General features: G+C 41.9%; 1 protein-coding gene across 2 annotated transcripts in view; it reads right to left on the bottom strand.

Annotated features, from left to right (window-relative positions):
* Positions 1-14,179, bottom strand: part of FAP (fibroblast activation protein alpha) — an 830,211-nt gene that overhangs the window by 539,675 nt on the left and 276,357 nt on the right. For both annotated transcript variants that reach the window (XM_086956603.1, XM_086956604.1), the window contains exon 9: positions 12,657-12,811. In XM_086956603.1, coding sequence (XP_086812729.1) covers positions 12,657-12,811 — 155 coding nt within the window. The remainder of the gene's footprint in view (positions 1-12,656; positions 12,812-14,179) is intronic.

Here is a 14,179-nt window from a genome sequence, read left to right as displayed (position 1 = left end):
GTTGGAGCAGGGGAGTCAGTTTCAGTCTGTCCGCTCAAATTTTAAGTTCTACACCAGGTCAACACGAAACCTTGAAGGGTCCCTTTGGTGCCAGGATATATGTATGTGCATACCAGACGTAGCTGGATGACAGTCCAACAGGCTCAGCCTTTACAAGCGAGCACACGTGTTCATGTGCATACAACGGAAAGCCTCTTAACCCATTTGTGCAGCAGCAGACCTTATTTTAAAAAGCAGAAATTGGCGGCTAACAATCTTTGATCATTATCACCGAGTTTAGTGTTAGGAAATCGCAGTTAGTGAGAGTCACTCACAAGGAAAGTCGAAAACCAGGTGGTCTAAAAGTAAAAAGTCCAGGGCGTTAGCTGGGATGGGATTCATTTTCCTGTACATAATAAATAAATAAATACATAAATAAGCATGGAACAATAATTGTATATCCATATGTCATTATTTGCATGCCTGCTGGATTGAAATAAAAGAAGAAATGTCTATTTTAACTGTCTTTTATGTGCCTTTAATAAAACTGTATACGCAGAAACTATTTTTTATGCAGCTTTCTTTAGGTTTGGCATAATGATGCTAGAAACTGTCTCACTGAGCTGAAAATAAGTTGCTACCCTGATCTGAAATATACTGATTTGAGCAGTGGAGTTATGTATCTTCTTCTATAGTTTAAATCTTACCTGGCCAAGCAACTGCAGTCAGCACAATTTTGGGAGCTAAACTTGAATATTGTAGCAGCCATTATAAACCAATGAAATTTTTTTGTGTCTACAGAAAGTCTAAAACTATTCTGAAATAGCTAGAATTCAGGCAGATAAACGAGAGCCAATGATTTCGATTCTTCCCAAGTGACATGCACTCCGAATTGTGCCTCCAGTTAGTTGTCTTTAAGCTCCTCACCACAATCAACAACAGAAATTCTCGTCCCTTTTGCCATCAAAAGTGTTCCAGAACCCACTGGTGAACTTTTTTCTTTCCACAAAAAATCTTCTTGAAATCATGACATAAGCAGAAGAAAATGAAGTAAAGATGAATCTAGCATTTTTTAGCAGAAATATCTGGAAAACACAATTTTATAATTTTACAGAGGTACTGAACGTTTGGCCTTCAAATTTTAGCCTAAACACACATCTATGAAAATCTTCTGCATATTCAAATAACTTTGGCCATCTTTGCTCTTTTGCAGTGGACGTTTTCCTAGATACAAAAACTATACAATGTTCTAATTAAACAAAATATGTTATGTTATGTTCATTTCATTCCTTGAGCGCATAGTTACCCAAGGGTGTCCTGGTGCTGGCTACTGCCCTTCGAATTGCAGAGTATGTATTGGTCTATGTGGTAAACTGCCAGGTTTTCAGCCCCTTCCTGAATGTCAGCAGATCCTTTGTGTTCCTGAGATGGAAAGGAAGCTCGTTCCATGCCAGCGATGCACTTGTGACAAAGCTTCTACCACCACAGCTAGCTTTTTTAGCTAGAGGTGTAATCACCCCTGTTGGAAATGGCCCTTTTTGCAGGGTTATCCCCAAACGTTTTGCTTCTTCCTCCCTTGTTTTTCCTGAACTGTGGTTGTTGGCAACAGGACTCTGGGCACTTTACCACTGCTGATCAGTGCTAAGGTGCATATGCTCCCTGTGTAAATTATTATTGTAAATGGTTATCCATGATTGGCATATTTGTATCACAAAGAAGTCCCTAGTAAAGTGCCTTGAGTGTGCCAGGGCTGGTGATACAAATGCTACTAGTGGGTCTGCAGTACAGATTGTGCCACCCACATGAGTAGCCCTAAAATGGTGTCTCAGGCCTGCCACCTAGTGCATGTGTGCAGTCTGTGAACTACCATGTCCTCTTGGTCAGTGTCCCCACTGACTAGGCTAACCCTTCCCTTTCTTTACACATTGGTCACCCCTATGGAAGACCCAAGGTACCCCCTTGAGCAGGGTGCAGTGTATGTGAAAGGTAGAGCATGTACTGGTGCAGGCGACATGCTCTGGCAGTGAATGGCAGCCATTTTCATTTATCACTATTGTAAGGCTATCTTGCCCATAGGCTATCATGGGGGATGCTGGCTACAGTGACTACCAGCATATCTTCCCATAGGAGCAAGGTAGGACATAAAAGTCTGGTATCCCTGAACTCAGAATTTAATAACACATCTTTTAGGAAAGGTGGTTTTTAAATCCTGTGTTTGGGAACATCACTTTTAGAAAGTAGCTGTTTTCTTGTCTGACCTTTCTGTGTGCCTTGGCCTGTTTGTGAATTGACTGTCTGGTTTGTGAGTGACAGGGGCTGGGTGGCTCCCACAGGCTGAGTGGGCCATCCCTGGGCTGAATAGTCCATCTGCATCTAGAGTGGTGGGACGGGGTAACACCTGGGCCTGAATAGGGCTGTGCCTGCCTTCCACAATGCTGGCTCCACCTCCTGCTGGGCGGCTGATGACCCTGCCCCTCTCTCTGAAAGGAAAGGAGAGGCCAGGAAAACAAAGTGCTCAAGGAACACCCAGAACTGGTTCAGACCGGGCTCAGAGCCCTCCTGCACAAAGGGAACGAAGACTTTTAGGGGTATATGTATAGGACCCTAGACTACAGAAAATTAGATCATCCTGGAATCAAGAAGGAACCTCTGCCAAGGAAAAAGATGAAACTGAAGAAGGAAGACTTCCTGCTGTTGCTCTGCTGGACTGACCTGCTGTTGCTTTGCTGCCAAGGAGAGGGGAAGGACGTTGCTTTGTGCTGTGTCCCCTTGCTTGAAGGATTCTCCAAGGGCCTGAGAAGAGCTGACTCCCTGTTAAGAAGTCCCAGGAACAAAAGGACTTCACCCCCAGCTTCCCTGAACTCTGCTGAGAGAGTTCTGTCCTTCCTAGAGTGCTTTGGCCAGTTGGGGTGCCTCTGGAAGTTGTACCTGTGTTGGGAAGCTTGAAACCAAGATTTTAAAGACTTTTTACAAGTTTTATCACATTGCTTGCTTCCGGAGCGCATCCCAGTCAGTGCAAGGAAATTCCCGCCGCTACGAAGACCGAGATCGTCGCAGCGCCTGTTGTCGCATCCTTCGTTTGTGGGATGCACCCTGTGCGGGAAGATTACCATCGCTGCGAGTATCGTCACAGAGCCTGTCGTCACTGGATGAGATCGTCGAATGTATGACGGTACAACGCGTACCGTCACAACGCATCCCTTTACACCGCATCCCTTACAACGCAAGTCGTTACCACGACTTGCGTTGGGGGCGTGGATTTCAAATAGTATAATTTACTATTCTAGCACCAGTTCCCGTGGACCCTAGGGAAGGTGTTGGGATAGTAAATTTACTATTTTTAATCCTTTAGCGCCCTCCAGCGCAAGTCGTGGTAACGACTTCCGTTGTAACGGCCGCGTGGTAAAGGTACCGCGTGGTAAAAACTTCGTGGTAAAGGATGTTTACCGAGATCGTCACACCGCTTGCTTGCGGACCACATCACGTTGCTGCGAGAGTCATTGCAGAGCCATCGCATCGAGGGGGCCGCGAGAGGAGAAGATCGACGCTGATCCGCGCATCGTCACCTCACCGGAGATCGTCGCCATCCTGAAGATCATCGCGTCGTACCTTTTGCGAGCCGCTTCCACCGAAACTTGTGCACCGGAATCCACCCAAGGTATCGCATCCCTCCCCATACAGACCAGAGTCACCGCAACTCGCCCAATGCGTCCAGCGGGTTTGTTGCATCACCTTCCTAGGGTCTCAGGAGTGACGCATCGCTTGCTTTTCAACGCTGCATCTTTCACTTGGAACTTTTGTCGCATCTAAAGATACTGTTGGCTTAAACTTGACGCAACTGTGGATTATTTTAACACAACCTTAAGAACTAATTTGAAACGATATTCTTGAACTGTGTATGTTGTATTTAGTCATTTTGGTCTTGTCTAGTTTAGATTAAATACCTTTATTTTTCTAAACTGTTGTGGAGTCAGTTTGTGGTGTTTTCAATTTGTTGGACAGTGGTACCTACCTCTGCCAACTAGAGACCCCCAGTTCTAACAACCCCTTTGACTCCAGAGGAGCGAAGCGCTCTTCTGGGGATGTACCATTGGAAATGCTGTTTCAGGTAGTCTGGACCTATTCCATGCAGGGCCTTGAAAACCGTACACAGGGATTTGAATTGCACCCGTTGTTTCACTGGGAGCCAATGTAGCCTTTTTATTTCTTTTGCGATAGAAACAAACTTTGGTGTCCCAGTCAGCAGTCTGGCTGCTGCATTTTCCACCAGTTGTAGCTTGTTTAGGTGTTTCGTTTGTATATTAAGGTAAAGGCTATTACAATAGTGCACGTGTGACAGGATTAGAGATGTTATGACTATCCTTTGACGGTCAGCTGGTAAGAAAATTTTTATTTTTCTTATCATTCTGAGGAGATGGAAACTGGCAGAGGTTACAGTGTTTACCTGGTCCCCAAAGGTACGTTTATTGTCTACTATGACACCCAGATTTTTTGCTTTCCTGGTTGGCTCAGGGGGAGTCCCTAGTTCTTCCGGCCACCAACCTTGCGTCCAAAAGTTGGCATTGTTGCCAAAAATGAGGACCTCTGTTTTATTGGAGTTTAACTTAAAACAGTTGTTCGTCATCCATGATCTGACCACTTTCATGCAGTCGTTAAATCTTTTCCCTTTCTCTACCTCCTGTCCGGGGTGTAGTGACACCACTATATGCGTGTCATCAGCGTATGATGTCAGCTGAAATCCAATACATTCATAAATGTTAAATGAGTAAAAAAAATCAAACATAAAGATTTGATTAAATGGATATTGTTATCTAAGGGTCAGGTGTGCATAATTAAATGTCAGATGTGTTCTGTTAGTCCACTGGAATAATGAAGGACTTCGTATGTTGGGTTGACTTGTATTCATTTAAAAATTAATTCCGATTGGGAAAGCTGCATTTGACTCTGCCAGCACTACGAGTCCCGGGGGGCCAGGAGAGGCTCGCATTTGAGACTGCTGTGCACTGCCCTCAGCACCTTCATTACGGCTTGCCGCTCCAGCTTCACGGGACCCTCTGCGCCGATTGGGAAAGCTGCATTTGACCCTGCCAGCACTACGAGTCCCAGGGGACCAAGAGAGGCTCACACCTGAGACTGCTTTGCACTCTCCTTAGCACCTTCATTACGGCTTGCCGCTCCCGCTTTGCAGGAGTGGCCGCTCCGATTGGGAAAGCTGCATTTGACCCTGCCAGCACTATGAGTCCCAGGGGGCCAGGAGAGGCTCGCACCTGAGACTGCTTTGTACTGCCCTCACATTATTTTTTGGTATTTAACTATTTGCTTTCCCCAATACGCGAGACGCGCGCACCGGGCGAAGCCCGGGCCAAGGGCAGGCCAAGGGCGGGCCCGCCTGTGCCCGTCAGCGGCCGGAAGGGGCTGGGCCCCCTCTGAGAACTGACTCCCGAAACACATTTTATGAGATCGGACTTTTATGTGAGAACTTTGTGAGTGTAGTGTAGAATACAACTCCATTATTGTATTCTTAAGATGTATAAACGCAAATTGAGTAATGTAACATCTAAGCAGAAGGGGCAGGGCAGCAATCACTTTTGACCTACCTCACAGGGGCTATGGGAGCTATTGAAGAACAAATCCACATGGTGGAAGAAACATTAACAAAGGGGGGGGGGGAGATGTAGATACGATGGAGAAAGGGGATACTACTAGTCCTATAGTGAAAAGAAAGGAGGGTAACTTTAGGAGTCCGCAGAATGGATGCATACAGAATGTGGACGACCAAATAGCTTTAAGTGATCACAGTGAGATGGGTGAGGATCCACACCCTCCCTCTAAACGTAGTAAGATTTCTGCACATTTGGAGGAAAGTAGCTGACCCAGGATCGGTCACTGGCCATACTGATAAGGGGAACAAAATGAGAAAAAGCACTAAGAAACAAACTGTGCTAAAAACCTATACGAAGAAAAATCAATATAGCGTGGGTAATAACTCTATTGGTGCGATACTGGAGGGCCAGAAAAGGATAAAGGACAGCCTCCAGAATACCATGGATTCCCTAAAATCATACATTACACAGGTCCTGGGGTACTATCAGACAGAGTGACTAATATCGAAACTATTATACGTGGCACTACAGGTAATTTTAAAGAGGGGACACATAGCAGCACTGGGGGCTTGAAGGATCCTAGTATAAATACTCCTGTTAATATACATAATACCACAGCTGTGGCTAGAGACTCTAATAAAATTATCCCAGTGCAAAGATTGAGTGGAGAATGTGAACAAGGGAAGAATGACAGGGAACAGAGGAAACCCATTGACAGAAATACAGGCTCACTTGGGATTGTACCCCGTGGGGATCAAAGAACAGATCAATGTATGCAAGGACAATCCTGTCTTGATTTACCCCCAGCTGCTACCCCTTTTGTGGTCATTTTAGCTAAAGTTCCAGAACTGGAGCACCCTGTCCAAGAAACATGGAGGGAGCTGCGCAATAAATCATTACATTGGCTGGGAAATCGGACCGGCCTTTGTGATCCTTTATTCAAGCATTTCAAAATGGCCAGACGAGTCCCATGGGTTGGGAAAGGGCAAAAAGAGCTCAAGGGGGACTGCATAGTCTTGACTTTTAGCGATCCCAGAATAATTAGGGAGATCTTGAATAGGGCAGGGAACAATCGTTATGATTTTCTTGATATTAATATATTGCCTTTAGGATTTTTTTAACCACCAGCCCAGACAGGAACAAATTTTGAATTGAGATGTCCTGTTAATGCACCCTCTGGGAGGAGATCAGTTAGGGACCTTCAAGATGCACAAACTGGTTACATCCAAATCGCTTTAAATCCTTGACACGGTTGGATGAACAGGATTGACAGTGTGATACCCATGTGAGGAAGGAAACTCATGGGAACTCTGTTATATCTTTAGGGATGGAGGATAGCAGGGGAAATAGTGAGTTGAACGCTGGTAACAGCTTACGTATCGAAGAGACTATTCCCATGCAGGTGAAAAATAGTAGCCAGCCTGATGATGTTTTCACCGACCGACCCCCAACTATTTTGGATAAGATAGATATTATTGGTCAGACAAGGGCCTCACAGGGAACGTCTGATAATGTAAAAGAGAAGGGGGACACAGTGAGCCCTTGTAAAATTCTGAGTTGGAACATTGCAAGCCTCGCAGCCAAAGTTCATGATCCTGAGTGGCTATTATTCGTGGATAAGTACGATATATTATGTTTCCAAGAAACATGGTTAGAGAGGAAACCCATATTCATGGCTTTAGTACATTTCATACTCCAGCAATTGTTACCAATCATGGCCGCAATAAGGGGGGTTGTGTACTTACATTTCAGTAGAGGCTGGAGTATCAAATGTTAAGATCAAATATTGGTCCGAGTTCTATCAGATCTTGAATCTAAAGTTAAGATGGCATAAGGAAGTGGTTTTAGTGAATTTCTATGATAATGTCCCAACAGACCGAAAAGAGACTGCCTTTAGGGAATGAAGTTATGTCTTAAAAACCATAGAGGAAAACATGACAGGAGATATGCCTCTAATATGGGTAGGGGATTTCAATTGTTCACTCTGTGCGCACAGTGAACAGGGCATTTGCGGCCTATACGAAGATAACGAGGATATTTCTTCACACTTTACTCATAATGAAAGTGGGGAGTTGCTTAACGATATATTACATCAATTTGACCTGTGTTTTGCAAATAAGTTGTGTTTAAGTCCTACACCTTTCCATTCAACTTTTAATGGGAGAGGCTGACACTCTATTATTGACATTTTTATATTGTCCAAGAGATATGCCTCTAGCGTCTTGGAGTGCATAACAGAGGTAATCTCAATGAGTGACCTCTACCCATTTAGTCTAAAGATTCTTGTTTTGAGAAACTATAAAAATAGAAAGAGGCAGGCTCCTTGTGAGTATGGGATACTACTAGCTACCACTAATGGTTATTCCCTAAAATGGGATAGAGTTGACCTTGAGGATTTTTTGCGTAATTTAATTAATAAAACCCAGTCTGAAATGGAAACATGTCTCACACAGGGGAGCACTATTGAGGATGTTTATTCTGCCTTTTTAAAGATATCAGAGGAGACTTATAGACTCCTAAGGAGGGAAAATAGTTGTGGAAGATTTAAACCGAAGGGTTGGTTTGATGGAGATTGTTCTAGAGCCCATATCCACCTCAAAAGGATGTTGCATACTGTACCAAAATGTAAGGAGGATATTAGACAGGCGAGGATTGCCTATCGCCTTGCCCTGAAGAACCGTAAAAGTCAGTTAAAGAAGGAAGCCTGGGAAGTTTTATATCAGGCATGTGTAATGAAGGACAATATCGGTTTTTGGAAAGCCGTAAACGCTCCTTTTTATCAGTATAGAGAGGTAGATATCATAGACGTGGCTATTACGGGAGAAAGGTGGGTAGAATATTTTGGGGATCTCTACAAATCCAAGGGAGTTGTCACTGATATGCGAGTAGTTAGTGAGCAGGGAGTTTTCCCCCTTGATTTGAACATTACTTTAGAGGAGGTAACAAGGGCCATCAGGGAGAGTGCGGCAGGGAAAGCACCAGGCCCGGACGGGGTTCCAGTGGATGTCTACAGATCGTATATAGATCTGTGGGCTCCACTGTTAACGATGGTACGATGGTTAACGTTTATCCCTACCTGGTCAGATGCGATATTGGTACCTATTCTTAAGAAGGGGAACAGGAACGACCCTTGTTGTTATCGGCCCATTTCTCTCTTGGATGCTTTAATGAAAATTGCTGGGAGAATAATTTTAAATAGACTTCAAATTTGGGCGACTGAGGCGGGCTTTTTAACAAATTTACAATATGGTTTTCATTCAGGCATGGGAACTATAGATCAGGTATTGAATTTGGCTTTGATTACAGATAAATACACCAAGACAAAGAGGGGGAAACTTTTTCTTACTTTTGTAGATTTGAGTTCAGCTTTTGATTGTGTTGACCGTGTGTTGCATTAATAAAAGTACTTAATTATGTAAGTAGATCCAATAGTCGTTGGTATTCTTAAGTAGATATTTATTGGTTAAAGATGGTAAATAGGAAGGCCCCACCAGGAGCAGCATCCAGCTGCTCAGCCCCACTCATTCAAACTGACCACACATTCAAACCATGCACACAGGAACATTCTAATGACATCACACACACAGGCTGAGCAGCAGGGAAAGAGATGATCAGGATATAACACCGTGGTACGTTATGGAACACTTTAGAAGATCTCAAGGTGGACCCGGTTTTAATATTGTTTATAAGGGAAATGTTTAAGAACGTGGGGCGAGGGTGCGATTTGGTAAGATGGGGGAGTGTTCTGTCAAATTCCCAATCAAAAAGGGTGTCAGACAGGGGTGTATACTGGGCCCATTTCTTTTCACACTTTATATTAGTAGTTTGGGCCAACACCTCAGTAGAGATCAAAATGACTACCCGACTATTGGGGGCTCCCCCGTCCCTGTTTTACTTTACGGCGATGATGCGGTGATCATGTCAAGGACCCAACGGGGCCTTCAAAGGGCAGTTAGCAGTTTTGTTATTTATATGAAAGAGACTGGCCTAAGAGTGAATATAACAAAGACATTTACCATGGACTGTGGCAAGAATAGAGGAATAATATGTAATGTTTTATCGATAAAGGAAAGGTAGAAAACACTGGCACCTTTTGTTATTTAGGTATTACTTTTGATAAGAAAGGAACATGGAAATCGGCAATTAAGGCCAGAAAGCTGAATTTTAGCAGAGCTGTGGGGGGAGTCACAAATTTTGCTGGAAGGATAGGAGGAAGACTTATACAAGAGTTGCTGGAAGTTTATAAGTCAAAATGTATATCCACTGGGATATATGGGGCAGGTTCATGGGGCATCGAAGGATCGGATATAATACAAACCTGCGAAAATGGTTTTATTCGCTACCTCCTAGGTGTCTCTACCTCTTCTGCTACCCACAACTGTCATCAGGAACTGGGACTCTCTTACATTTCAGACACCATCAAGATAGCTCTGTTACTACTGTGGCATAAGGTCTGGGTAAAGGACGAAACAGGCTTTAATAGGGATGTATTCGGGACTACTTTAAACAAGATGGAGTCAAAGATATGGTGTGGCTCAATTATATAAAAAAGATAACTAATGCTATTGGACATCCCGAATATTTTATGGACCCCAGCAGCCTTGAAGACATGTCCAGAAAACATTTGAAAGCTCGTTGTTTGAAATATTTTTAAGATCAAAGATGGTGCAAAGAGAGAGAAAAACATATGGTAATGGCAAATCAACTGATTATGAGTGACGTGGCATTCAACAATATTTGTTGACGGTACAAGACAGCTTTAGCCGTATGCTTTTGGCCCGTTTTCGATTTGGTTTCTTTTTTAGAATGGTTTTATTCCCGGTGGTAAATGATTGGTCATCTTACACACTTGTATGCCCCTGCGATGATGTTTCATTACATTCAACCCTGCACTGCACTCTATGTTGTACATTTTTCTCGGTACCTAGAAAGAAATACCTAAGACCGATTCTTAGAAGCTGGAATATCAGATATTGTAGGGTAGCATTTCTAAGATTACAGTTGTTAGAAACATCAGCGACTATTCTGGCTGTAACAACTTATTTAAAGGCGATCATTAGGTCCCGGGCCACAATGTAATGTTTTTTTAATAGATTTATTTCTTCTGTTTTTACCATTTGATTATGGGGATTTATTAATACTTTTGCCAAGGTTTGTATTATTACTATACTGTGATACCTTTTTATACATTTTAGATTGTGTTTTTAAAAATAGACCCTGGCATACTATTAATTAATTTTTGTCTTTTTTTATGAAATGTTTTTGTGTAATCTCATGAGTATTGTCCCTCCTTTTAGATATACACCTTGTATTGTCTATTGGTTTTTCTTGTGATTATATATTTGACTGTTTTTAAGTATTTATATATTTTTTCTTTTCTTGTACTTTTATGATTTCTCATGCCATGAAATCAAATAACGTTTTATTTGATTTTTAAAAAAATGTATTTATTTAGTCTAACTTGAATGTGTCTTTATAGTCAAGTGTATATATATCATGTACATGACCCTTAGACCAACAACAACACTTTCTTGTTCCTCTGCTCTACTGCTTACTGCTCAATATGTATACTGTTTTCGTATCATATTCTTATTTTCTTACTATCTTTTGTATGTGGATAGGTGTTTCCTAACGTTGTGGCTTTTAGTCTTGTCTGCATAACCATATGTTTAATCAAAGAGACATTAGGACAAACAGTTTTTGATTTATCCATTGGTTATTTGGGGGCACAAATTAGGTAAAATTAAGTAATTCATTTTGGGGACCAACTGTGATATGCAAGCTAGCTCTTTATAGTTTCACAATGACAATGTAGAGGAGGTCATGAAGAGAGTGAGGGAGTGATGATCTGCATGACAGACACCATGTCATCGTTTTTCCCTTCGGTGAAGTGTAGCTTTCGGGCACTTATGGCATTCTGTTGCACGGAAAAAAAGCAATACGAATCCATATTTCCATTTTGTACCCTGAAAATATCCCTCATTCTTGACAAAACAAGCACATTTTGTAATGGCCTTATTGACCACAACAAGATCAAGTATTTTTAATCTTGTTAATATTAAATTCCAATATCCCTCTAAATGAAAAAAGCACTTTAAATATCTCAGAGCAAGTTTATTGCAGATATATTGTCTTTACGTTGTCTTTTTACTAGGCCCATGAGTACTCAAAATTGAAATGAATAGAGAAGCACTTATCACTTTGACTGCAAGTGATAAAGATCATCCTTAGTGCAATCTTTGGTAGGAAGTTGAGTCTACATGGGGAGTTTAAGTGTCTTGCCAAATTTAGCTGTTGGCAGGCCATCCACCAATCGTTGGACTGGTGGAAGCACTGCATCATTTCAGTTTTTGCACGAAAGTGGATCCAGAATCAGGGGCGGAAGTCCATTAGGTGAAAAACAACATAGGGCCTGACTAAGAGTTTGGTGGACGGGTTACTTCCTCAGATATGTGGCGGATACATATTCACCTTATTCCAAGTGAATTATATCCTATGGCACTTGAAATAAGGCATATAGGCCATAGCTCATGTTTCTGGTGGAGTAAACCATCTTCCAAACTCTAAATCAGGCCAATTGAGAGTAGACAAGCCATTGCATAGTAGCATACCAGAGGTGTCAGCATTTTGTTTCGAAGACAGGCCGTGAAAGTAAAGTCCCAGACATGGATGTTTTCTCCCAGCAGTGGTGATCTTTTTAGAAAACTTATCCTGTCTGTGACCAGCATAGTGCTTATGGCAAATCCAAAATGGAAAAACAGTGGGCATGATATAAATAGTCATGGCCAAATGATGTAATATATGCTCTTATTTGCCCTGCAGAAAGGACCTCATTCAGACAGAGGCAATGTTTGTTGTGCCATTGAGAAAATTGCATTCTTTCACGTAAAATTAAACAGTGCATGCAAGGGGTGGATGAATTAGATATTTTCGAATTTGTGCTAAATGTCCTTTTACTGCCTACCGATTAACTGAACCCCAGCTGTTTAATGCATTTGTCTTGTTTTCTAATATGTGATGATATTTTAACAAGAATTTGCATATCATATATAGAATTATGAGAAATTCACTCACCTTTGGGTATGGAATTTTTATTGTCCTTGGATATTGGTCGTCTCCATAAAAAGAATATTCAATAACTGGTATCCCTGTATCATTAAACTCCACATATGCTAAAAATCTTCCATTTGGAGACCACCACAAAGCAAACTTTGTGCCAAGCATTTCCTCTGTAAGAAGATATTAGGTCAGTAAAATTGTCTTTTAATTTTTGCATGATAGCACAACATTCTCTGTCCCACTCCAAACTGGGGGGTATCCTGTAATCTTCTTAGGTATTACAAGTGAGCTATCAATGGCACTATTGGTCGCAAAGATTCATTGATCGTGGTCCTAAAGGATATGTTGCCAGCTAGTCATGTTTTACATGCATTTTAAATGAAAGTTATATATGGGGTCTGACATAATTTGTGTGGAAGCATTGCAAATATTGAAATGTCTTGGGATAAAATACATACTGCGTCAATATTTCTATAAGGTAAAACAGTTCTAATTGTGAGGTACAATAAAAACAATGGACACAATTACCAAACTGCATTTTGTAGCACATAACATCGAACTAAGGTAGTACTAATCATACTACAATGTACTACAAAATGCAATTCACAAACATATGTCTAGAGACTACTCCTATCTTTTCTGCAACTGTAGGTATACAAAGTAGACATAAATGTGTGGCAGAACAAGGTGAAGTGGTGGGAAAATGGTGAATAGTTGCTACCAAATTGGAGGGGTTTGGGGGTATTTAAGGAGGGATCATAGACGGACAGAGTAATACAAAATGCAAAACCACAAATGAGTAACACAAGTGCAATTTACAAAATAAACTTCTAAGGTTGCTACATCTGTATGTACTAATGTACTAACACCAATCTTACAGTCAAGCACCAAACATGGCGAACCACTCGTACTACAACACACTCCCATGGAAGAAAAATAGAGGCAAGGGATTACCATAGCACCCCATGGGAACTAATGTTAAATAAATCTGTGATGTCATTTGAGGTGTCATGAGTGATGTCATGAGTGATGTTGCTGACCATGTCCTGAGTGATGTAATATGTGAAACTTTAAACAGTGCATTACTGGGGGTGTACATTATAGTTAGTGCAGGTAGCTATAACAGCTGAATTTCTGTGGTTTTGTGGGTGTACAATCTGAAACTGTATCTTTGCTTTTTCAGTAATATATATATATATATATATATATATATATATATATATATATATATCACAGGATCTCCCCGGTCCCGGGGAGGAATGGAGTCGCTGAAAGACGGCACTGACAAGCTTCTTTCAATAAAGGTGATTTATTTCATCAATCCATGTGGGGGATTTAACAACAAAAAGCAACCAACGCGTTTCGACAGCGTCCGCTGTCTTGATCACGACAGCGGACGCTGTCGAAACGCGTTGGTTGCTTTATTGAAAGAAGCGTGTCAGTGCCGTCTTTCAGCGACTCCATTCCTCCCCGGAACCGGGGAGATCCTGTGATAATTTGCAGCGGTTGGCTCAACCGCAGGAGAAACGCGACCGAGA

Source organism: Lissotriton vulgaris, chromosome 2_1 (genome assembly GCF_964263255.1).
Source record: "Lissotriton vulgaris chromosome 2_1, aLisVul1.2, whole genome shotgun sequence".
In the NCBI taxonomy this organism is placed as follows: domain Eukaryota; kingdom Metazoa; phylum Chordata; class Amphibia; order Caudata; family Salamandridae; genus Lissotriton; species Lissotriton vulgaris.
This window is presented reverse-complemented; position numbering and strand designations above follow the sequence as displayed.